This window comes from Cinclus cinclus, chromosome 13 (genome assembly GCF_963662255.1).
Source record: "Cinclus cinclus chromosome 13, bCinCin1.1, whole genome shotgun sequence".
NCBI lineage: Eukaryota > Metazoa > Chordata > Aves > Passeriformes > Cinclidae > Cinclus > Cinclus cinclus.
In genome coordinates this window covers 14,152,022-14,177,236 of record NC_085058.1, presented here as the reverse complement: position 1 = coordinate 14,177,236, position 25,215 = coordinate 14,152,022, and the positions used below count along the sequence as shown (strand labels likewise).

General features: G+C 46.3%; 1 protein-coding gene across 1 annotated transcript in view; it reads left to right on the top strand.

Moving 5' to 3' along the window:
• The first annotated feature begins 12,067 nt into the window (after positions 1–12,067).
• The window catches only part of ABHD2 (abhydrolase domain containing 2, acylglycerol lipase), a 30,327-nt gene continuing 17,179 nt past the window's right edge, over positions 12,068–25,215 (top strand). The window contains exons 1-3 of the mRNA XM_062501146.1: positions 12,068–12,112; positions 21,861–21,941; positions 22,739–22,940. Coding sequence (XP_062357130.1) covers positions 22,747–22,940 — 194 coding nt within the window. The 5' untranslated portion in view covers positions 12,068–12,112; positions 21,861–21,941; positions 22,739–22,746. The remainder of the gene's footprint in view (positions 12,113–21,860; positions 21,942–22,738; positions 22,941–25,215) is intronic.

Here is a 25,215-nt window from a genome sequence, read left to right as displayed (position 1 = left end):
TGGCAGGTCCAACCATGCTGGTGACTTCTCAGGGAGAAGAGAATGAGAAACACATGGAACTGGACACGTATTCCCACCCACACCCACCACCCTCACTGCTGGTATTTCCCTAAATTAGTAACAACACAAAGAAAACTCCAGGTAGAGTTTAACTCCAGTATAGGGAGAAACAACAGCTGGAAAGGAAGGAGCACACAAGACACAGTACTTGCTTTCGAATAACCATTCAACCTCAGAGTAATTACTGTTGTGGTGTTCCGAGGAAAACAAGGTCAGGAGGAGGAGAGCATGGGGCAAGATTCCCAGGCCTGTGCACAAGCAACTAGGACAAGGGTGTTTGTTCGGCCTTCTGAGGGGCTACTGGCTGGATTAGTCTTGGAGAGAATGCAAGACCCAGAGGGAGCTGCGGAAAAAGCATCAGCCTCTCTAAAAACAGAAAGCAAAATGTTTTCTTTCTGTCCCCAGAGGCATAAATGCCAATGTCCTAGGAACGTGCATGGGAAAGGATATTAAAAAGCGAATTGTGGAGGCCAGATGGAGCAATGCTCTCCACAGGGACAGTGCTTCTTGCAAGTACCACTGGCTCTTTGAATGGAGACCCGTGATGGAAAGGGGCGTCCCACGAGAAACTACATTTGGGAAGTGTCTCTGCTATCCCAGCGGGCAGAAGGAAGCTCTGGACATGGGCGGCAGAGAAGAGAGAGTAACAAACTGCCAAGGACAGGAAAGAAATGAGGAGCAGAGACAGCTCCCGCAGGCAAACACCACGCCCGGGCTCCTACAGCCGCCAAGTTTTTTTGCAAGGGATGGCTCTACTTGAAAGAGTTGGGTAGGTCGAAGGTCAGGAGTAATTTCACTCCCTTCTGCAGGGACTACTTAGGCCTTGCTATTGCAGTATTTACCACTGGGCTTGGTTTCTTCTTCGTGGAGATCTGCCAGATTCTGCTGTGCGTAACCCTTTCCAAGCTGTGCTGATAGCAGATAGCCTGGTTCCCGTAGCTGGGATGATAAAGAGGAAAATAGGTGAAGATGGGGGCCATGCATTTCTCTGATGCAATCTTATTTATTTTCCAGCTTATACAAAGGTGTTTTCCTGTGAACAAGAGAGATGAACAATACACAGGTGATGCCTTGCCCAAGCATAAAACCCCCATCTGCCATAAAACTGACCAGGGTGCGTCTCAAGGCTGATGAATGTGCAGCGACAGCCTTGGTATCAGCACAGCTTCATGTTCCTTCCCTCCACTCCCTCTTAGAAATCCACAGTACCTCTCCCCACCACAATCAGGTCACAAAGATGCCACTCCACCCCCAGCAAAGTCCTGTTCAGCCCTTGAATGGATCTTTTTTTAGGTAGCAGCTCCTATTGTTTCAATTATCTGTTCTGTAAAGGAGTTCACTGGCTTGGGTCTATCTCAATAGTCAGATGTTACACCCCAGAGGGATTCCCCACCCAAAATGCTCCCACAACACTCCTTGCAACATGGTTTTCCTGTCTCACCCCAGTTTCGAGAGCCCACAAAAAATCCCTGACATAGGTAGCCCCCATTCTTCACAGGCACAACTCTTTTAGAGTTCAAAGTTGTGGTTCAGACCACAGCACAGGTCCTGGGAAAGTTTTCTGCTGTGTGGGATCAAGCCTCCCACCCTGCCACACGTGTTAGCCACCCTGAGTGGGAAGGAGAAACGATCTGTGGCACCACAGCACTGGATTAAGCCCCAGTCTGCTTTTAATCCCTCTAACAGGATAACCAAGGGCTTGTGCCAGCATTTCTAACCTCCTGCAGCCCCAGCCAGCGTCACTGCCCACTGGCCTACCAGTACGTGGTTTCCAACAGCTGCCGAAGACATCCACTGGCTGGGACAATCCTTGCATGTAGCCAGACTTCTCTGTTTCCTTTCTTGAGGAGCAAAAGGCTTCCACACTCTCTGCCCTTTGCACCAAAAGGGTAATGGTTTCTTTAAACTCAGGCTGTACACTTAGGGATGCTAATGTTTAGGAATAGAGAACTTCAGGACTAATCAAAAAACCAATGCTGAATATCCTTGGAGCATGGAAAGCTCCATAAGGGTACTGAGAGCTCCTCAGGATATCTGAAACTTTCTGATTTAAAAGGAGGAAGGCAAAGGGCAGCACCATCCCCTGGTTTTGCTCTGCTGCCCGCTGCTGATCTTGTCAGGGCTCAGATGAGATTCCAGCCAGTTTAACTTCAAGTCCTTTGCTCTAACCTAAATAAACAAGATTATACCCATCTTAGAGCTGGTGTGTCTGTGTAAGGTACTTAATATAAGCACCTTTATATAACCCCCCCTCTCTGAATCCTTTGCAGTCTTTAAGGATTTATCCATGCTTATCTCCAGCAGAAAAGGTGCTGCCTTCATCTTCATTTGGCAGATGGGAGACCAAGGGCTGGAGGGGCTCTAGGGAAGGACATATCTCCCTTTATTTTGTCTATCCAAAAGCTAGACATGCAGGCTTGGCCTCTTACAAACACAGCCTCATCAGCCAGTGGTAACTGCACCACTTCCAAAGGTCATTTGTAAATGCTACAGCAGGAATTACCCTGGGAAATACCTGTCTCTTCACTGATGATGGATTAACATCGACCTCAGGGCAGGATTAAAGCCCTGCAGTGGTGGTGGTTCCCTGTGGTGCTCATCTCAGAGCACTGCCCAGGACAGAAGGGGCACAGTCCACATCCCAGGCTTGCCTTGCCTTTGCCTTGCCTATTGCTTGGGAGCTCCAACCTGTAACACAAACCCACACTCCGTGGTACACCAGTACACCACGGTGCTTAATCGAAACCCCTGATGGATTTAGAAGCTGTGAGCAGCCTGACCATGCCTGAGCACTAAGCAGATACCACAGGAAGATAAGCCATTGCTCTTTTGTCCTTTTTCAGGAAGCTCTTTGCAAGCTCCTGCCTTGACACAAAGCACTAAATTGTGTACTTGATAGCTTTATTATCCAGGTTTCTCCATAACCCAGGTTTCTGTGGCAGGTTTGTGATCCTCACCCTGTTACCACACTCACAAGATCCTTCCTTACTCAAGCCACCAATTTGGTGCCTGTGCTTCTAGCATAGGCTTAATGCCTGCAGGGCTTAAGGCAAGCTCACAGTCTGATTAAACATGGGGCCTGATGGCACTAATGCTGTATGAATATGAACCAGCACTAATGAACTCTAATGAGCTAGACCACAGGGTTTGTTTTCAAGAGTCCAAAACCTGTCCTACCGGCTGGTGGAGAAGAGGCAGTTTGCTCATTACCTCATGCTCCCCTCTCGCCCATCCATGCCAAGAGAGGCTCTGCCCAAATGGAGGCCTTATTAATTTGTAAAGTTGTCTTTTGATCTCTGTATCTTGAAGTATAATGAGAATGTTTGAACTCTGCCCGTCCCACCCTCTCCGTACCTTCCACTTGCTCTGATCCCCCAGAACCTGGCAGGCAAGGGGAGAACTGCCACAGCTCTAGGATTCACTTCTTCCTGGAGAGAAGCATATTTGCGGCCTTCTAAAACACTTCAGTAACCACAACCATGGCTGACGTAGCAGGAAAGCACCAGTCCCTGCACACCTTCCTCTCTCTCACACACACACCTGACCCTGTGAGGGAATCCAGGGTGACCACACCTCAAAAGCAGTTCCTTATTCCTCTGGTTTCCCCTGGCCAAAGCAGCTCTCGGAGGCACCTGGAGCCACATGTGTCCCTAGGTGGAGAGGCTGGCGATCACTGATGCAGGATGTTGGCTCCCTGTAGGACCTCTGCTCTGGAAGGAAGTTCCTGCTGACTGGTGCCTTCCACTGGAGCTGCTGCAGGAGACCCAAACGTCCTCCTCATCCTGTGACCCATCAGAGCCTTCCCTTTATGATTCTGTCTATCTCCCACCCTGGATCAATCCTGCACTGCTGGCTCACCAGCTGAATCTCCTTCTCAACCACTTCCTGCCCGTGGGTTGCAGCCTCCAGAGCCACAGCAGAAACCGCAGCAAGAGCTCATTTGGCACCACGGTCTGTGTCCAGGAGAGCCGGCTCAGCCACTCAGTTACTTCTCCCCCATAGCTCGTCCTTCCCTCAAAAGGAAATAAAAACAAGCTCCAAGCCAGACGTGTCCTCAATGAAACCCATCTGTCAGAGCCGTCGCCATGGCCTCACCGGGCTGTTGCCTGGCCAGGGTGTCCAGCCCCGCCATGGAGAAGCGCACGTAGCCAGTCCCAGGGGCAGCACGCACCCAAGGGGACATGAGGCTGGAGCATGGGATGCCACGGGATGGCCGGGCAGCTGTGTCCTCCCCGAGCACTCTGCCTGGGGCTGTGCTACCTCCTTTCTCAGCAGCGACAACAACTTCCAGGCAAGGAGCCAGCTGATAGCTCTGCACATCCACAGATGTCTCCATACAGATCCCATACACACTGCTTGGAGTGGTGAAGAGCTCTCTAGAAGAACCAAGAGTGGGCTGATGGGCAGGGGTATCCGCCCATCTCCCCTATCTGCTTCACAAATTTACTCCAAGGGATATTTGCTAGCACTTAATTGTGTGACCCTTGTAAAGATTCCCAAGTGCTTTTTCCCTCCCTGCCAGGAGGTTTACACTAACATGTTTTTACAGCATGTATTCAGTTAGTTATACTCCATATGTCCTCTGCAATCACCCCTCCTTCTCAGTGGGATCTCCCATCACACCAACTACTTTGTCCAGCTTCCAACAGAGCCTTTATTAGAGCATGAACCCATTTGCCTTCTGCCATCAAGTCCCCCTCCAGGCATTTTCACATTTCACTGCTCTCTCTCACCTCCTTGTCCTGCCCCACAGATCAGTTAATAATAGTAGATACCATCTATTCTGCATTCGTCCAGTGTTCTTGGAGAGTTAAGCAGCTGCAGCTCCAGTGCTGAGTCCCTCTACATGTCTCCAGCTGGCAATGGGCTGCTGCCCTAAGAGCCCCAGCAGTAAAACCAGTGACTCTCGCTGCAGACATCCAGAGTAGACACAGAGTGAAAACATGTGGGTTCAACAGCCCCATAGCTCCTAACAGGGGCTTGCAGCCTACCACATTATTCTCTTTGGTCCATGTTTCTGGGCCAGGTTTGTTTGTACCTCTTTAAGATGTTCCCCAGGGACCCATGGGTGCAGCCCCAGCACCTCCTTCAGCACATGTGGTGGGTCCAGGGCAGTTATGAGGGGCTTGTGTAGTAATCTGTGTCCAATTTAGGAAGTTCTGTTCCAGTCCTTGCTAACCCATCTCAGGACTGAGGTAGAAAACAGAAGAGAGATCACCTGCATCATGTTCTTATGTGGCTCATTTCTGTGAACAGGGTTGACTTCTTGACACTGTGCTGTACACACCATTCACCTGAAAGAACCCCAAAACCTCCCCACGGCCCAGAGGGAGGTGCAGTCTCTTGAGCTGTGAATGGGGCTCATTTCCAGTCTTCCTCCTCTGTTGTCTGTCTGCATCTTCTCACTTCTGGTAGGTTGTTTTTTTGCAAGACCCAAGAACATATCTACCTGTGATTCCTCCTGCTCCAGCTATGCCTGCACATCTGCCCCACCTGCTGCAGGCAGGGAGAACAGATGTGCCAGCTGTGAGGACAGTGACCCCAAACCACAGGCCGGGCAGCAGGGCTGTGTTTTGCAGAGCACGTGCAGCCCCACGCAGGAGGCACGTTTGCTCCTGCTGCCTGCGGTTCCTGGCAGGCTTTCCAGGGAGCAGCCCTCGGCTCACAGAGCTGCTTGTTCGGGAGCATGTCATGTTTTTGCCTGGGCTTGCAGCTGCCTGTCAGCTGCTGTACAAACACAGTCCTGTCTCCCCTGTTCCAACCCCCCGGCCTCTTCTCACTCCTCAGCTCTGTTCTTTGCCGTGCTCAGGATTAGCCACACCTCAGCTGGGTAAACAGGAGCTGATCCTGCCCCATCAGCCAGGGGCTTTGCAGCCTCAGCTGCTGCAAGCAAGAAGTGCTCCTTTATTTTTCTCCCAAGTAAATCTCCCTTTCATCATTCAACAGATCTGAAGCCCTTAACTGGACACAGCAGTGGATGTGATCCTCTGCCGTTGGTTTAATCTTCTATTTTCTTTCTTTATCCTTTTGTTTTCTTTCTTTACCCTTCTATTCTCTGCTTTTGTTCCATTCAGATTCCTTATCCTCTGATCTGTTCCTCATTTTCTCACTCCTTTTACCCACTTTTTGCTTTTACACCCATCTGAGAAAAGCCACCCTTCCTTTCTGTATGTCACCTTCTGGGTGCTAAATAATGAACTATTCTGGTCTTTAAAAAAGCCCTGGAGGTTGTTTGCAACTCCAGCCGGCACTTTAGTCTTCATCTCAGCGGCAGCATTTCCTGCAAATTTTTACCTGGCTCTGAGGGATGCTGAGCAGGGAGGAGGAGGACACCCATTCCCTGCAGCACAGCACCCTCTAGCCTCCACCAGGGCGGTAGCTCTTTCCTGGGAAGGAAGGATTCCAGGAAGGAAGGATTCCAGGAAGGAAGGAAGGACCTTCACCATCATCACTCAGCCACGCATCCTCCCATCCTGCCACACTCGCTACATGTCCAGTCCTGCTCCCTGCATGTCCAGTCCTGCCTAACTCCGACAAAATCCTCCTGCAGCATTACTGCCAAATCCCAGGATGGATTTCATGGGAACTCCAGAGGTCAGGAGTCCGCTGAGCTAGTCCACTCTGAGGAGACACGTGGCAAATCAGATGTCATTTTCCTAAAAGTTGAGACATCCGTTTTGCAAGGTGGAGCTTGCAATGAACCAAGGTGGAGTCAGCCTGGAGATGGGGTAATTACACAGCGTCAGCAGCACTGTTTATTTCCTCCAGCCCATGCAATACTTCAACTCAGAGGGGGTACAAAGGGAAGTGCTGCTCCTGCAAAGCCAGATAAGGTCAGCCAGAGGAATGGAGTGCAGCAGCTCTGCAGTTGCTTTGGGACACTGATCTGCAGCCTTCCAGGTGCCTGTGCATGGAAAAGGGTGGTCACCCCTGGCCATGGTGGCATATCTTCACTGCTTGGCTGTGACTGCCAGTGCATTTCCAGGAAGCCATCAGGCAGATGGAGATGATCTGGATTAGCCTTTCATCCCAGCCGTCCCACTGCTCTTTGCAGCTTCCTGCTCACCTACCCACCCCACCAAATCATGCTCCCCTGGACCCCAGCAGCTTCCCCCACAATCCTCCTCCCTGCACAAGCATCAAGCCTGTTTTCTCTCACCCCTGCTTTCCTTCTACACCTCCAGGAAACAGAGCTCTGGCTCGCTGCTCCCAAACACTATCACTCATTCTCCCAAATCACAACTGTAACCATTTCTTTTGTACTCACCATCATCCAAACACTGTTGTGTTCTCCCTCCCTCCCTTCCTCCCAGATCTATCCCAATTCTCACTATCTTGGCACAAAATCAATCTTCTGCCTCTGCTCAATTTATTTCCATGAATATTGCTCTCTAGGAAAAGGTCCTTCCACATTCCTCAGGCAATACTAAAATTTTGATTTTTACAAGGGAGTACTAATCCTGTTGTTCAGCTCACTGAGCATTTCAGTCTGCAGGATTGTAACCCTGCATTCTCCTCAGGTACCACTACTTCTATGGAAACTTTTACACAGAAAGCATTTCACATGCAGCCACTAAAAAAAAAAAAAAAAAAAAAAAACACAAAAAAACCCATGAAACAGTGGCCTTAGCAGACTTCCTTGCCAGCTTTCTGAGGCGGGACAATCACAGTCTTTCCAGACTCCAACCTCAGGAACACACTATAGGGGCAAATGTCAGGCAGACCATTTGGGATTAAACAGAAGACCAGCAGTTTTCTCTATTCAGTATGACATCTTGGAAACTCTCCAGGAGAAACTCATACATCCTTCTAGCTCTAGTACATCCATTTGTCTGAATCCATCCTGCTTTCCCTCAGACACCTCCTCTTCCTGCTCTCTCTGCCTACCAGACACCTGCTGCTTTGATGCCACCTTCCCTGCACAGAACCCCCCTGCTTCTGCAGGTGGCTTTAGGGACAGGTGCCACACCAAAGCACCGCCTGGCTCCTGCAGCTGTATCTTAGTTACCAAAATGTGTGAAAGGGGCAGAAACACCTCCAACTGAACAAGAGGTGGCATTAGAGGTGGCTTCAGGGAACAGGTCTGCTCAGCTTGTCAGCTTTTGGTGCAGAAGGTATCCTGAAGGTAGGAATTTCACCTGAGTCCCTGGAAAATCCAGTAGTGTTGTGGCACAGATTCCTTTCAGCGAGATACAGATGCAACCTCCTCCCAGACCACTGAGTCTGTTTGTGGAGCCAGCCAGGGTTCAAGAGCCATGGAGCAACCAAAAGCAGGACCAGCAGCACTGCTGATGCCAGGGAGTGGTTTTCAAAACCTCTTCCTCTGGCCAGCAACTGTGGCTGGATGTGGAATAAAAGCAGTGAGCTGGCTGGTGGGAAATTATGGACAGAAGCAACAGAACAGCCTGGTAAAGCTCTCAGCTCAGTGGTATTTCTCTTTTGGCCTAAAGATTTCGGGAATGTCATAGCCCATCTGCCCTGAAATTATCAGTAAAGCTCTCTGTATAAGCAGACTGAGCCCTCTCGGATTTGGCAGAAAAACAAAAAAAGTGAGTCAGAAAGTCTCTAGCAACAGCTTTCAGCCATTAGATGAGACCGGAGCCTGTGGTCTAGAGGGGACAAAAAGGTGGACAGCAGTACCCAGAAGGGCTGAGGTCAGTCACTTCAGTTCTATAATTAGGAAATAAATGGCATGCTAAATAAACCCAGAGTAGAAGCTTTTGAGGAGCGTGACAGAGCTGGAAGTTGGCAAGGAGCAGCTGAATGAGAATGTGATGGAAAAATACTGATCAGGTGGGCCACGTGCCACCTCCCCAGCTGGTTTGTATGATGCAGCCGTTCTCCCATCCCTGGCACTTGCCTCCCTAGTTTGCCAGCTCCTCAGGACAGAAGCTGGTCTATTTAGAGCTCTGCAAAGTGCCCATTACTCTTTTAGACACCATTTTCAGAAAATATGTAAGAGTCCAAAGAGCACTGTGCCTCCAGATCCAACAGGCTCTGTAACAGCATGGCTCAGCAGCCCACGAGCCAAAGTCTCACTGGCACTGCAGGCAAGACAGAGCAGGAGAAAAGGAAAAAGCATTGCCTTTATTTCCATCTGCAAAGCTTTTTTGTGCTCACATGTCACTGACAGGCACTTTGCTTATTTTCAGCTGGCAATCAAACCCTGCCTAAGAGGTGTTTTCCTTTTTGCTCCTGCTGCACACTGCCATAGATGAACACCCTGATGTTTCCTCTGTCAAAAAGGTTTCCTCAGGGGTGCAAAGTCCGCTGGAGTCCTTCAGCACACAGCACGTTTGCTGAGCAGGAGAAAAGCTGGTCCAGGGGAAATGAAGCAGAAAAAGAGTTCAGAGTTGTGGCAGCAACAGCCAAAAGAGAGAGGGATTTGAAGAACAAAAGGTGATTGTCACCACGGTGTTGCACGGGGGTGTCTTGGGCTGGTTCAGCAGCACGTGGAGTTCTCCCTGCCTGGTACCTTTCCAACTGATGCATTAAAAAAAAAAAAAAAAAAAGGTGGAATTTTCATCAGTCCTTTTTTGGTCTCTCTGTAGAGAGGTAATTGCCTGCTGAAAGCATAAGGTACAGCTGCATTCTTCCCATGCTTGCAGTTTCCAGCATGTACGCTTGTCCCCTTTTGCAGAAGCCACACTGCTCAGAAAGGGATCCTCCTGTCTCCAAAGCTTTAGGGTGTTCCTGGACACTCCCATCCCACCTCTCAGCAATAAAAGCAGGCAGAAATATCTGCTGGGCTGAAGCAGCTAAATCCTTCCCTAGAAGGCTGGAAATGAAGCTCAGCTCTTTCCAGCACTCTTTCTTTGGGAATGGCTTGGGCTCCTGCTCAGATGGCATTTTCTGAGTATGACCTGTTTACTGTGAGAGGCACAGCCTTGCTCCTGCCTCCAGGCCAGAGCACTCCATCCACAGTACAGGCACACACAGCTGCTCCAGCACCAACCCCGCACAGCCCACCAGCACATCGGCCAGAGCAGTACTCAGAGGTTTCCTTCACAACCCACAGCTCACCGGCTGTTTTAACAGCCCAAAGTCGGATTTGCATTCCCAAAAGGCACTTGCTTCTTCCCAGACATCCCTGTTCCCACACTACAAGGGGCAGCTGGAGCCCTTCAACACTGCCCAAAGTAAAGCACCAATGACTTGCTCTGGTTCTTCCCTCCCTTTCTGGAGACACAGCACCTTTTCCATCACTTCCCTCCTTGCAATAAACACAGCTGAGGATTTTGGCTCCCACTGCCACAGACACCTGTAAATTTATGCTGTCACCTCTTCAGTGTTCACCGCTCCTCAGCAAGAAGCAGCAGCAAGTTTAGTTTGCTTTGTTTCATGACAGGTCCATAACAAAGCTCTCTTCTAATAGCTGAGCTTCTCTCAGTTCAGATAAATCTCCTAAAGTCTCAAGGACTTCAAGTAAAAGCCTTACCTGGAGGCTCAGCTCTGGCTTGAGGTGTGTTTTCCTGCCCAGATCTGTTTTTTCCTGCCTGGATCAGATGGTGAGAGAGCTAAGGTACACCTGGAATCAATTGGACTGCAATTTTCTGTAATCAAACTCAAACACATTCCTCAAATACTCAGTTGAGTCTGATACCGGATGTTTATTGGCTGAGCCTATCTGTTAAATTGATCACAAGCATAACTGTGCTTTGAGACACACCAAACCTCAGCCGAGCTGAGCTGCTAACAAATTTAGCAACCATAAACCCTGGGTATTTTCACAAGGTTAATTAAAAGATAAGGAATTCAACTCTGTTTGACTGAGTGGTGTGGGATCACACCTGTAGCAAGCATGCAGGAGAGGAGGATGCTCTCTGTTTGCTCTGCCACCTTCATTCCAGAATTTCCCTCTCTGCCCTTACCCAGAACTCCCTCCTTCCCTGTGACTCAGGCTACAGCAGTTACTCATCTCTCAACGTACACAGCACCCTGGAAAATGTGACTTGCTCCTTGAGAGCTTTCTCCACGTAGGAAGCTCCAACACTCAGTAAACAGAGGAAACAAAATATCTGAAATGAGAGGAAGGATTTTTCCACCCAGTTATATAAAGCAACCATTAACACAGCTCAGAATGGTTGATGTTACAGCAACATAACACATGGCTCTTTAAGAGGAGTACAAAAAAAGTAAGTTTATACACATTGCACTGTGGACAGCTTTTATCTTATAATTTATTTTTCTCCAGTGACTTTCAGATGGGGCAGGGTCCATCTACCTCTGAGTGGACTTCACTGTCCCAGTCACACACCCCACTTGGTGGGACAATGCTGAGCACTCTAAGGGACCAGGGAAGACCCTTCACTGCTGCTGGCACAGCCCAAGGGTAGTCCCAGTGTTTGCCACACAGAGCTGGCCTGTGAGACTACGATAAACAGACAGTGCATTGAGGGCCCAGCCACCATTTTTAACGCTCGATGACACCGTTTCTAAAAGACGCAGTATTATGTAACTAGCATCTAGCACCGGGCACACCACACGGCTTATCAGCAGCCGGCAGGGAGTTTTAGTCCTCAAGACCACCGAGCTCCATGTCACTGAGGAGCAACCGCGTCCTTCAGCTGGAGCCGCTCCCCAGGCTGTGTCCCCACGTCACAGGCGGTGACTCTGGCAGCAGGAAGCGGCGTGCGGCGCACTGAGAACGCGGCAGAGGGAGCGGCCATCCTCACACCCACCGTGCCCCCAGGCCCCGCTCTGTCATGGCCGCGACACGGCTGTCCTCGCCGCCGCCGATAGCCCCGCCCCCAAACCGCCACCGCCCATCACCGTCCTCTGCCTGACTGACAGGTGCTCGAACCATTGGAACCGCGGTGTCCTGCCTCCCATTCCTCCTTCAGCCAATGGCACCCGCGCGTCGGTGATGGAGCACCCGTCCCCAGCTCGCCTTTTGACCAATGGGCGCCTGGGCCTGGGCGGAAGCGGCGCGGCGGTGGCGAATGGGAAGGCGAGGGCGGCCGCTAAAGGGCAGCGGGCGGTGGGGCCGCGATAGACGGGCGGGAGCGGCGGCGGGAGCTGTTGGCGGCTTCGCGCCTGGCCGGGGCTGCAGGTGAGGTGGGGGCGCCCGGGAACCCCTTCCCGCAAGGCTCGGGGGACTGCCGGGCTTCCTTCCCGTGCCTCTCGGCAGGGCTGGTGGGCTGCCTCACGGCCGGATCTGTCCCTGCCCAACCGCCGTCTGCACGCCCGGCCCCGCGTGTTTGTTGCCCGGGGGGGGGGAGATAGAGATGTCTCTCGGTGGGGCTGCGGCGGTCAGTGTCACTCCCCTCGCTGTTTTCCCCGACATTGGAAGCTCTGGGAGGTGGCGGTGCGGTGACAGCTTCCACCTTCGCTCCCTGGGGCTGCGGGGCTGTGCGGGGCAAGAGCTGGGGTGGGAGCAGCGCATCCCCGTGCGGGCGGGGAGGGAAGGCCGAACTGGGCTGTGGTCGGGAGTCGAGAATGGTGCTTGCGTGAATGAGAGCTGGGGGACTGTGCCCCTTCTCAGGTCATACTGCTCCCGCTAAACGAGGCTGTTCCCCGCTGCTCACGCTCCAGGGCCCTGACCCTGCTACGTGCGTCTTGCTTCAGCTTCAGGCTCCCTTGTAGTGCGTGTTGTGTACCTGCTTGTTGCCCTATGTGATGGGACTCTGCTCCATCCTGCACCTTCAGGTGTAACTTGTGACTCAACTCCAGCACAAGATGTGTCCATGCATCTATCACAATTGATGAGTTAAAGCTGCTGGGATCTCTCACCTGATGCTAACTTGTTTGCAGAGGTGTGTCAGGACTGGCTTTATTCATGCAGTTATGGCTGGAGGAATTGCATTCTGTACTTGCATTCTCGTGTGGCTTCCCTCAGAGAATTCATGGCAGCTTCCTCTTATTGTTGATGAACAATTGTCACTGGTCTAGCAAGTACTAAAGATTCCTGTCAGCCTCTTAGATTGCTTTTTGGCTTTCACAGCACTTGTATGTCCTTCTGTAATAAGTGTTCATAACATATTACTCAGCTGATACAGTATGTTCATCTTACATGCCTTATTTATCAATTATCTTGCTAGCCATGTTCATAATATTGCTTAGGTTGATATGTTCTAGTCCCTTCTGATACAGTGTCCATAGAACACTCAGTTTAGTTGTTTGCATTTGTGGCATCTCATTTTTAGACTTTATTTGATAATGTGTATTTCCTGTGCAGGGTTGTTTATTTTTTATTGACAAGTAGTCTTGGGTTGCTGTCTTGTCTTTCATTTGTCGCATTCTCTCTGAGGTGCTTGCTTAGTTCTCATATCAAAAGCGAAGTTTCAATAGCTTCTCTTATCTCTTCTTAGATCAGTGGTCATGCAGCCATTCTTCTTATTCTAAAGATCACTTATTTTGGTCTCAAAGTCAAGAGTTCTTCTGATCTCGTCTTAATCATGAAAGTAATTGCTTTTTCATGGGAAGTCATCTGTGTTACTGAGTGAATTGGCTGCACAAAGCGTGATGCAGACCAAAGATTGTGCCAGACTGTTGTTTTTAGGTGTGAAAAAGATGTGGAGGTTGTGGATAAAACCTTCTGTCTTGTAGAACTGTCTCTGAAGAAGTAAAACTTAAAAATTAGCTTGTTCTACTCTTCCTGTAAAAGCTGTAGTTCTCTATACGGGGAGTGAATAGTGGCTTAAATGCTTAGTGTTTCATAAAGCTGCTTTATTAAACTTGTTATGTGAAAACTCAGATTAACATGCTGAAAGAGTTGTTCTGGGATGTGGCACTGGGAAGGAAGGATGGCAAAATAACACTTTTTGACCTTGACATAGGCATATGAAGATGTTTACTGAGTCTACCAAGTTCCAGCTATACTCCAGACAGGATTTGGTGTAGGATAGGAAATGGTTGCTTTAGAGCAGTGAAATGCCTGGGTGCTACTGGATTTACATTGTCCTGTTGCTTTTCTTCTTCCATGTCTCTTGCCTCTTCATCCAGACTTTTACACTGCCAGCTCTGACAGTATCAGAACTTGGATTAAGCTAAGCAAGAGCAGGATGTTTCAGTCTCTGGTAGGAATATAGGTGCTGAGTTCTTGGGTGCTTGTAATTCCTACTGAAAGGTTCAAAGACCATCCTGAAACTGGTCACTTGGACTTTTCAGCAAAAGCTGAAGCAATCATAGTTTGTTAGTACTTTGGAGTCTTTATCTACACTTGTGAGTTTCTCTTGGAGAGTGTGTTTCATGATGTTACAGCCCTGAATTGCTGTTCTTAATGTACTGTAGATCAATTTCTCTTCTGTGCAAGTATTTGCCCTTTTCTGCCTATATATCTTGCGAAGTTTAAGCTTATATGCAGCTAAACATCTAATCAAACTCAGCTGGTTTAATTTCAATGTGCAAGGGCACACTGCCCTCCTTGTGGGGAAGCAAAGTCCCACTTGCCCAGCATATATGGGTGGCACTGCTGGTACCCTGTGCGGCAGCTGTCTTAGCCTTTCTGGCTCTACGAAAGCTTCTACACCCAGGGGCTTATATTTCCTTCAGCTCTCTTAGGTGATTTAATAGTAAAGATTGTCTCTGACTGCCAGCCTTACTCTGCCAGTATCAGGCAGCAGTAATTGAAAATGCTTTGCAAAGCAGTTCAGTACAAACCAGATGCTTGAAGCGTCATTGTGCCTGGGCTATTAGAGGTAATGTTAGTGGAAGGCAGTGCCAGACTTGGCAGAGAACAGATATTTATCTGTATCTCTAGACTGACCAAGAAGTGTAATTGCCTATTGCTCTCCCTGCTGTTGAGAAATGTTTTCATTTCTCCTTATCATGGGTTCAGTCTGACTAAAATAAATGACATTGATAACTTCCTCTGGTAATATGGGTTGTGAATTCTGCAAACACTGTAACTTTTCTGAAATGTCTCGTGTCTTATTTGCAAGTAACTGAGCTACGGCCCTATTCAGGGCATAGGGTACCCAAAGTATGGGATGTACAGGCTCCCCATAGGGAGGGACAAGTGTCTGATTGCTACTGTGAGGCTTACTGTTGAGTAGCTTGTCCTGCTTCTCAACTTGCCTCAAAGATGCTTCTGTATAGAGCTGCAGGTTCCAGAAAGCTTGTGCAGAGAGAGTTCAAGCTTGGCTCTCCCTTATCTGGAACACCCAGTTCTGTGAAGTGTTGGTGGAGCATATGTGAATATGAAGGGTTGTACTAAGTGAAATGAGCACAGGCACAGTCATTTACAGTGGACCTCCTTGTAAGAGGTAAGGACAAAATATCTCAGAACATGAGCCTGTAGTATCCCTAGCCTGTCACTCTGATTCAGCAGGAGAGAGGAAAATGTAGCTCTTTGCACATTGAATTGCTGGTGACTGCTGTAGTGCTCCAAAACCTCTCTTAGTTGCAGTCTGGGATAACCTGAGTATTCAGCAGTAGTGGTAGCTCTGTGTAGTGTTCAATCCCTGTCTTTGTGTCTAGTTCTTCTGTCCTGAAATGTTTTTGCTTCATTTTCGATGTATTTGTGTGAATTGCATTACTCCTCTAGTGCGATCCTTCTATCTGTCATGGACAGGCTGTGGGAGAATGACTCTGCAAATCTGCTCCCTTGTGGAGAGGAGCTGCTGTCAGGGGAACAAAGTAAGCAAGGTTTTTAAAGACCTCACTGAAACAGCACCCCTGCTTTTCATTGTGTTCAGTATGGGTGTTTTCAGACTGCTTGAATTGCTCTGCTCTCAAACAGAATTCTCTTACCTGTGTTGTGATTTGTTATAGGTGGGCTTTCCCTGCTATGTGTGGAGCATGTTCCTCACTTACTCAACTCTCTAGCTGAGCAAACAGCTGTGATGTGCTTGGACTTTGAGCTGTTCCTCCAGTATGTTGGTTCAGCTGAGCTCTGGGGCAATGTGGGGACGGAGGGGTTGGAGTCAGAGGATAAATGAGGTTTTAACAATGTGGTGATTCAAAATACAGTGAAGGAATAGAACAGACTTCCTTGATGAGGGTTGGTCTATAATGCAGTTTTTATTAGCTCACTTAGTTTATTAGCTCACTTAGCTCTCTGTGGCTTGGTTCCAAACAGCATTCCCTCAACTACTGAGCATGGTTTGTTGGGTTCTCTACAGTCTGTTTACTCCATTTATTCCCTTGACCCTAATACTGCTCCCTGTCATAGTTATGTGGTAGGCAAGGGACACCTGCTAATGCTATAATACTGTGGAAAGGTATTGCCCAACATTTCTCTCTGTACCTAGGAGTTATCTTGACCTCTTCTACAAGGACCTGAAGCTTTGCCCTGTGGTTACGTAAGGTAGTGGTTAGGGAGACAGTCCCAAGTTCTCTGCATCTTATCTTAAAGAAAAGGCTCTTATTAGTTGAACAAACATAATTAATTGTGTTCTGTGAAGTCAGAGTCTGAACCTGTCTTAGTTTAATCTTGTTCATGAGGTGTGTGCAATAAAAGCTAATGCAAAGGTTTTCAATCCATTTGACACAAACAGGAACCAGTATAAGGTGACATAACAAGGACTCTACATAGCAACCTGAGGTAATGTATTAAAACCTGCCTGTCCTGATCAGTTAAAATGATATTGTGGGGAATCAAAGGCACTTCCTCTAGTTAGAAGGAAGTGAAGATGAAGGCTCATTAGACTGTAAATTAACGTTGGAGAAGTGAGAGTGCTGAAGAGCCTTTGGCCCTCTTGGCTATAAATTTATTCTTGGGTGCATTTCTAGGCAACCTGCCTTGGGATGTATATCCAGCCCTCTGAGATGCTTGATTCCTGCTCTGAAGGTGTAGAACTCCTTAAGGGCAAGGTAAAAACCTGTATTTCTGACTGTGCTAGTGGTTCCTTGTGCTATGAATTTTGTCCCTGTAACCTCACAGTGCCTCTAAATTTAGTTTGAGCCAAGTATTGTAGCTGATGAAAAGGTCAAGTTCCAGAGAAGGTACCAGCCAAGAATTTTTTTTGGAACAGGGTGTAAATAATTCTTGCTGGTTTCTGTATTTGCCAGTTTCTGTACTTGCCAACTAGCCAAATCCTAGCCTGGGTGTGCCCCTGGCACAGGAAGGTATTTGCACTGAGGACTTCAATAGGCTGTCCAAATAGTTCTCTAAAGCATCCATGTGATGGGGCATGTCAGAGTGCCCTCTTTGTTTGGAGACAAAATCTGTCACACGTTGGGCAACAAACCTGTGGTGGGCTTTGCCAAACTCCTGAGGACTGCTTTTTATCTCTCATGGCCACATCTAACCCTAAACTTAAGTGCCTTAAGTGCTCAGCTAATTCTTAATTATACCCTCTGTGCTTTGAGGTCTGAGACTTATCTGGTTCTTTTAAATGGCCAGAAGTATTGAGTGATGCATCAATATCTCAGCGTTTGTTTCTGACATGTTCTCTGAGCCACACTGAAGGTAGTGGGAGGCTCTGCACTGGGTCAGCTTGGGCTGGGTAGATGTTAGTCTCAAGATAAGTGATGTTATGACTTGGTTTTTATGCTTAAGCTGATGAGGCATAGTATTGGTGTGGCCTTAATATACTTATGTCTGTGTAATTTTCAGGGAACAAAGCTGTTTAGACTTAACACTTTGCCAGAAAAACAGGCTCCTTTTTTATACAAGTGCTGGGTAAGACAGAATATGGTATTGTGCAATAAAGCTTGAGGCTTTCCTCATGAGTCCTCTTACACAGGTTCTGTACTTGTGTAGCTTGTCCTCCAGTGCTTAGTCTGGCAGCCTTTCTCATCAGGACACATGCTTCAGAGCCTTTTTCAAGTGTGTTCATCTTCATCTGGATGGTCTCTAAGCATCATCCTTTGCTGTTAAAGCACTGAAAGCTCAGCAGTGTGACACTTCTGTGCACTTCCTGAGTGACATTTGAGTTATATGCTGGCATAAAATTTATTTTTATTAAAAAAACTATACAGTGCTCTGACTTTTTACCCTTTCCTTAATTAAGTTCCTTTCCCCATAATGTGATTCTAAATCTCTTACCTGGTAGTGACAAGCCTGTACCTTCTAGTTTTGCAGTGTATCTTTCAGAAAAATCATTAACTTTGGCTGATATTAAAGATGATGAATTTCCTGGAAACATTCCATAAAGAACTGACTTCAGCCTTCCTCCTTAAGAAGGTGGGAAAAAAAACCCACCTTATTTATGATCCCTGTCTGCCTAGGCACAGCTCTTTAAAGTATGGTGGGTTTGCTTTCCTCTTGTCTGTTATACTTGCTTTTGGAGTTTTATTCCCAAGTAGACACTAAAATATATGAAACCAGTTTGAGAAATGTCTGGTATGTTAGTTGACAAAGTCGACCTGCTTAAATCTGTCAGAAATGGCCTGTTTGGCTCTTCTGAGTCTTAGTGGGTAAGAATATTACTCTGCTTGGTAAGCTCTGAGTAGGAAAGGCAGTTTTTAAAGACTGTCACTGTTGGCCAGGCATGTTTTCAATGTTTTGGTGTCCAGCTGAGCTCTGAGAGCATCAGTGAGCCAGAATACTGAGGGGTGGGGAGGCATCCATGAGGCTTTTGTACCAAGCTGCTCTTCCTGGAAATGGCATTCCTTAAAGATTCTTCAGTCTATGTCATCGATAATAGAATATCTTGTTAGTGGGGCTCCTTTCAAAGAGGCCTTTGCTCTTTGTGTTCCATATAGCTGCATCCTTGCATTAGCCCAAAGCATTTCTAATGCTTCAGTGAAATAAATTAGTCTGCCAGGCTTTCAGTGGCTTGTTAAAAGGCCTGAGGGGGGAGGATCCTGTGGGAACAGCTTCCTTTAATGTCTTTGGTTTTTTAATGTTGGCTTTCCAGTATGAAGAGTCAGACTCTGTTTCCATGGGTGGAGGAGCTGTTAAGCTTGGTAGCCACCAAATCCTGTCCATGCCCTGTTGAGTCACAGTGACTTCTGTCCCTGGAAGTTTCCTCTCCACAGTAAACCTGGAACTGCAATGTGTACAGGTCTTGGATTTATTGGTAGCTGTGAATTCACTTACAATACGTACAAGTAAATATTTTGATGAGGGCTTTCTCACAGAAACCCAGTGTTTTTGAAAGGCTGCACAAAGAATTTGCTGTAGCTCTACTCACTTGTATTGTCCTTGTGTCTGTTTGTCAGGAAAGGGTGAGACTTGTGATATTTTTCTCGTTTTACTTGTACAGATGAAGTGCACTTTGTTAACAGTAGTGCTGAAATGTTTCCTGTAACATGATTTTCAGCTTTTTGTGATGGAAGGGCAAATGAAAAAAAACACAAATCCAGCATTAACTTTCCGGTGATTGATTTTAGTTATCCCTTTGTTAAAATTGGGACTTAAAAATATTGTTTGAGAAGGGTGTGGGTCTTTGGGGCTGTCATGTCTGTAAGTGATATTTTTTTTTAAAAAAAAGTATAATTCAGGTGCTTCAAAAACACATCCTTGAGGCCAAGAGCTTCAACTTCTTCAGATTCCTCAATGCAGATCTCAAATGCTTTGATGGATGGAAAGGCTTGATTGCTTTCAGTGGTATGCTTTTTGGTGATTTTGCCTGGCCTGCCAGAAGTGAATTCAGTGTTTTGTATGTGGAGAAAGCCAAATGTTTGTCTATTTAGATTAATGCTGACCCAGTTAGAAGAGATTCTAGATGAAAATTTGTTTGGCTATGGTAGATGACCACAGGGTTATCTATCTATTTTTTTTAAGCAGACAAATTTATTGAGTCAATGCAAAAAGGGTTTAACTAAACAGAAGCAAGGTGACCTCATCCCAGCTGATTAAAGAGGGAAACATTTGTCCTATGTGATTAGACGCAAAGCTCAAATCCATTTTAGTAAGCTAAACCTTTAAAATTTTAGAGCTGAGTGCCTTGACTCAGCCCTTACAAATCTGCCCTGGCTGAGACAGGTCTGTTTGGGTCTTCAGAAATGCCAGACTTTAGAGGAAGTGCCTCAAGTGACACAGCTGAATCCATAGGGCATGGAGTCTTCATGGGCTAGATCCACTGCTCAGATAATCACTGCAGAAGGTTGTGCAATTGAAGCAGTGCCAGCTTTCTGTTATATCTACAGGCTGATCTGAGCTTTTGGGGAAAGATTTTGACAGATACATGAACCTCTAGCACATGTTAGGGGTGCGTAAGTTCTGTGAATGTGTTTTACTGTCTAAAATGGAAAGTAGTAGTTCATCAGTGTCAAAGCATAATCCTGCCTACCAACAGTTGATTCTTCTGGAAGTAATGGCAAGCTGGTGTGCTGTTGAAGGGAGTGACATGCTAACACGAGAGATAAAAGTATCAGAAAAGATGTAGTGTGTTTACAATCTGAAGATTATATGGGAGAGAACATTCTCAGGGAGATGGGGTTTAGTTGGATCAATTATACTGAGTCACTAGTACAACATTCTAATGACTAATTGTGCCTAGTTTTATTTTTAAAAATTCACTAAGGTGAAAGCTGAAAACGGCAGACCAGCTTAAAATCCAGGTGTCAGGATGGTTTCAGGTATTAGTGTCTCCTAATTTTCTGAGCGAAACAATGATAGGAAGATGTAACAGAACTTTCGTGAGTTTGATCTGAGAGAGATTTAGATTTGCTTGAGCACCTGATTGTCCTTGAGTTCAGGAACCTGGTCTGCTCTTCAGCCAGTTGTACCTTCCCTGGTGAAGCCATTGCTGCAGTTTGCCTGTTATCTCCTACAGAACTGATGGTGGTGTTGGTGAAAGTTTACCAAGTAGACATGTGAGGGAACATTCTGCAGCTAAATATTGTACTTGAACTCTTATCATGATGCCCATGCAATCTTCTGAGTAGAAAAATAGAATGCTTTTTGTGGCCCATCCTCTCCCTTCTACTGTCAAGCTCAGAATTGGAAAACAAAAGCAGAAGAGTTGTCCAAGATTAAATGTCTCTGCTTCCCTCAGTCTGTTCTGCTATGCAGGTGGTTGTGGTGGCAGAAAGTTGCAGCTTTTCAGCATGCTGTATATCAATAGGCGATGTCACACGTGTTTTCTTCCAAGGGGTTTTGGTGTAGCTACACTGAGAACAGAAAGTACTCCTGAGGCTCTTTACTTCTGCTATGAAGCAGAGTAAAGCTTTGGTATGGTCTGTCCTGATAGTGTGCTTTCCATTTGGAAACGGCAGCTGTGGTGGAGAGCAGACAGTTCTGGAGCTTTTCCTGGAAGCTCTGAGTCCCTGTCGATTTGTTGTGCCTGTGGGAAGGCAGTTCTAATAGCAAGTATTGCTTACACTTCTGTGGTCACAGGCTGAAAGCCTTCTCTTTCATTGGCATCATCAAATTCCTGTAAGGAGCCTTCTTGAATGTGCACTAATATTAATTAGGTGCCTGTGTCTGAACCTCCTGTGGCTCCCACAGTGTTGAAGTGTGATATGTTGTAACATCTCAAAAAGGAAGTGTGGGAACAAGCAGAGACTGTTTACAAGCTTCCATCTGTAGGAGTGAGCTGCCTTGCTAAGCTTGGGTAAAAGTAGCAGCAAACTTTTCAGACTGGCTTCACACTTCAGTAACATTGTAGATATTTCAAAGTTGAGAAGAGTGTCCTGCTAATCCTAGTCCTTTAAATAGGAAGGTATTTGGGTAGGTTTTCTGAATACAGTGTCTCACTGTCTTGCAGAGATGAAGTCTCTCTGCTCATGAAGTTGCATTTGCACCCTGCAGATGAGTTAATATGCTGTAGGCAAGTGATCTAGTCTGGAATCCGTCCACTGGCAGCAGATTTCTGATGCAGATGGATCAGAGTTGGTTATGACTGACTACACAAGTAGCTTGCCATTTCTATGATGGGACCTTTGTGTAGATTTGTGTTCATCCTTTCCAGATGAGAAATGAAGGTTTATCAGTAATAATCAATTTGCTTCCCCCCCCCTCACAGGGTAGCTCGGGCAGCGTGTGGATCGGTGACAAGTCTGCTGAGGACTGGCAATTTCTTCTAGTTTGAAGAAAATTAAAATTGGTAAGACTTGGCTTGTCACTCATCTTATTTATCCATGTGACTTAGGAAGGACCCAGGGAAAAACCTATCCTTTCAACAACAAATGCAGCCAGCTGAAGTTTGAACTGTATGTTCAAAATAAGCTGGATCAGTTTAAGAATTTGATTTCAAGCTGGAATAATATATTTTTTTATACTTCTTCTGTTCCTTTACTCTGAAGCCCTTGAAAAACTGGATATTAATCTAGTCCTTCAGATGCAGGACTGCAGTGAATAAAAAGAAATGCTAGTACATAAAGTGACAGTCTTAAGTGCAGGCAGGATTTAGTACCACTGTTCTCATGGAACTGCAAGGCTCAGGTTGAGGAGCTAACACAATAGTTCTTTCAGGTCTGGCTTGTACCCCTGTGAAGGAACACATGTCCAAAGCTGCAACGGTGTCTTTATAGCCTGATTTTTCACTCAGCTTCTATTTGACCTGGGTAGTCTTGGCCAAGATCCTGTATGTATTGACTGGCTGTGGACCAGGGGCTGACACCTGAGATGCTGATGCAATTCTGGGGCAGCACTGATTAGGAATAAATCTCCTTCACAGCTGATCATCCAGTTTTTCTTCTGTTGCTCAGGGTGTTTAGAACAATACCAATTAATTTTCTTCCAACTTGCAAGTTGCTAGTCTGAGTTGGTGTGCTAAGATTTCCTGGCAGTGTTGACTGACAAATTTAGTTGGTTAGCACAATTGTATATTTAACACAACAGTCGATATTCATATCCAGCACTTCATTTCTAAAAGCTTTAATGTTGTTTTTTTGTATCCAGGCTGAAAAATGAGTGTAATATTGGAAACCTCTGAGCTGCCAGCAGTGTTTGATGGGGTGAAGCTAGCTGCAGTTGCTGCTGTTCTGTATGTTATTGTTCGCTGCTTGAATTTAAAAAGCCCAACTGCCCCTCCTGAACTCATTTACCAGGACTCTGCTTTGGCTCGCTTTCTACTCAAATCCTGCCCACTTTTGACCAAAGAGTAAGTAGTATACTTTTATCATGTTGGCCTGTATTATAGGAAGAAGAGCTGCACTTATCCATTTTTCCTCATGTGTTTCATAGACATGGGTTCAAATGAATGTCAGGGTATATTCTTACTAAAATAAATCTTTTGTAAGTCAAGTGTTTCTTTATTGTCTCAGGTACCTGGATTTATGACCAAGCCTTGTTGTGTGGAGCTTTCCATAGATGCATAGCAGAAGTCATCACTGTCCATCTTTATAGAAGCTGTATGCTGATATTATACTGTACCAGCACCAATAGCCCACTGTCTGTGGAAATGGGGGAGGGATGGATGCAATCAGCACTTGTTCATGTTCTTGTACTCCTTTTTGTTAGGGAAGGAATCTGTTGGGGCTCACAGGAGGGAAACATTTTCCTGGTGTGTCAGTGCCCTTATAATGAACATAGGGTTGGCTATTAGTTTTAAAGTGTCTGCTCTTATCTGAAGTACTTCAAGTTGATTGAAAACTAATGAAATTTATTACTGGTAGAGCACATCCTAACTAGTTTAATAAAGTAATGACACAGAGGCCAGCTCTAAGCCTGTTGAATACACTTTCAAATTGACCTTGTGTCAGCTGTGTATTTGAGCAGGCTGATCCCTGATCTTCCATTCCAAGACCTCCAGAATCAATGTAGCTGCCCTTAGCTTCACCAAGAACATTCTCCAATAATAGCAAGCATTTAGTACAATTTCATGAGGCTTTGGAGGGACAAGGACTTTGATTACAGTATTTCTCTTCTGCAATCACTTCGAAAACTTGCAAGTCCTATTTAGAAGCTCTAAGTACATCAATTACATAGTAAGTGCTCAGTGCAGCTGCGTGAACTTTCCTTTTGGATCTCAAAAGTCAAGCTGACTTAAGAATAGTCATTTTATGGGAGATGAGAGGCTTTTAGCAGTGCTGTGTTAGGTGCCTTGATTACATAAGGTATAAGATGTTAGGCCATGGGGTCTGTAAACTTTTAGAGGAAACAAAGCATTATCTTTTGAAATTGGAACCCAGAGAAGGTTCTGTGATGCTTTCCATGTTTGTGTTAACATAAATGTGTTTTTTATTCTTGATTGCCTACTGCCTTAACTGCAGTGCAATTCCTTTCCTAAAAAAAAAAATGCATTGAGGTTTGAGTTACCTGGTAGTTCAGATACTTGCCATCCCGTGTTGCACTCCTGTATGACGTGTCCCCAGTCACTGGAGGAGCAAGCATGAAGTTGTGCTGATTACCAGCCTTGAAGGCATATTAGTATCAGGCTGGTCTTTGGCTTGTAAGCTAATTTAGAGTCCATTTTCCTGCTATTTCAGCTCTGTTCTCACAGCACAGCCTCCTAGTGCTGCTGTATTAGGGCCATGTCTTCGACTTTCAGTTGGAGAACGAAGCATTCCCAGAAGTGTGAAAATGCAAAACATGTCCTGCAGTATTTAGACATCTGTTGTGCATTAATTGCAGGAGTGATGAGCTGCTTGAAGACCCCGGTGTTGTGTTAATAGTGTGCAAGTTTCAGTTGTTTGCTTTCTCTGGATCAGCTGAGCTCAGGCTTGCCAGCTTCTCTGAGCTGTAGCAGTCATCTCCAGTAGCTGGTTCTTGGGCAAAATATTGTCTGAAAGACTTCAATTACAAAAGAAAGTAAACCAGAGCAAAGTGTGTCAATAGGTAGCTGTTCAGTCTTCTTACCCCTATATCTCCCTTAAGGAAGGCAGGACTGTTGGGGCTACAATTGCTGTTGGGAATTGAAGGAGTTTACAGGAAAGACAACTCTAAGATGTATATATGATTATTTCTTTTTCCTTTTCTAATGATCCTATCAGACTTTTTTTCAATGTAGGATTTTCTTAAAAATCAAAGAAATCCTGTCTTTGGGCATGAAAGTCACCTGGAGACTAAAGGGGGAACAAATGTATTTAAATTCCTGCAATTATGCATGGAACAGTTTGTAGGATAATTAGGAAAAAGCTATGTGAAAACAGCTTGTGCCATACTCCACCGAAAAATCTTGCAAGGCTTTGATTACTTGCTAATTATTCAGAGTGTTAGGAAAGCTGATTAAGCCTCTCTTTTCAGATTCTACCATGAACAGCAAAACAAGTAGCCCAGCAATCCCTTCTGTTACATTAGTACTGGGTTGTTGTCAGATCTAAGACAAATTCTTCTGTGCAGAGGAATGTTCATAGCTGTTATCTGGCTTTCAGACCTGGTTTGTTCAGCTCCTGTTTAAAGGGAGGAAGGGGTGAGAGCACTGCTGTGGAAAACAG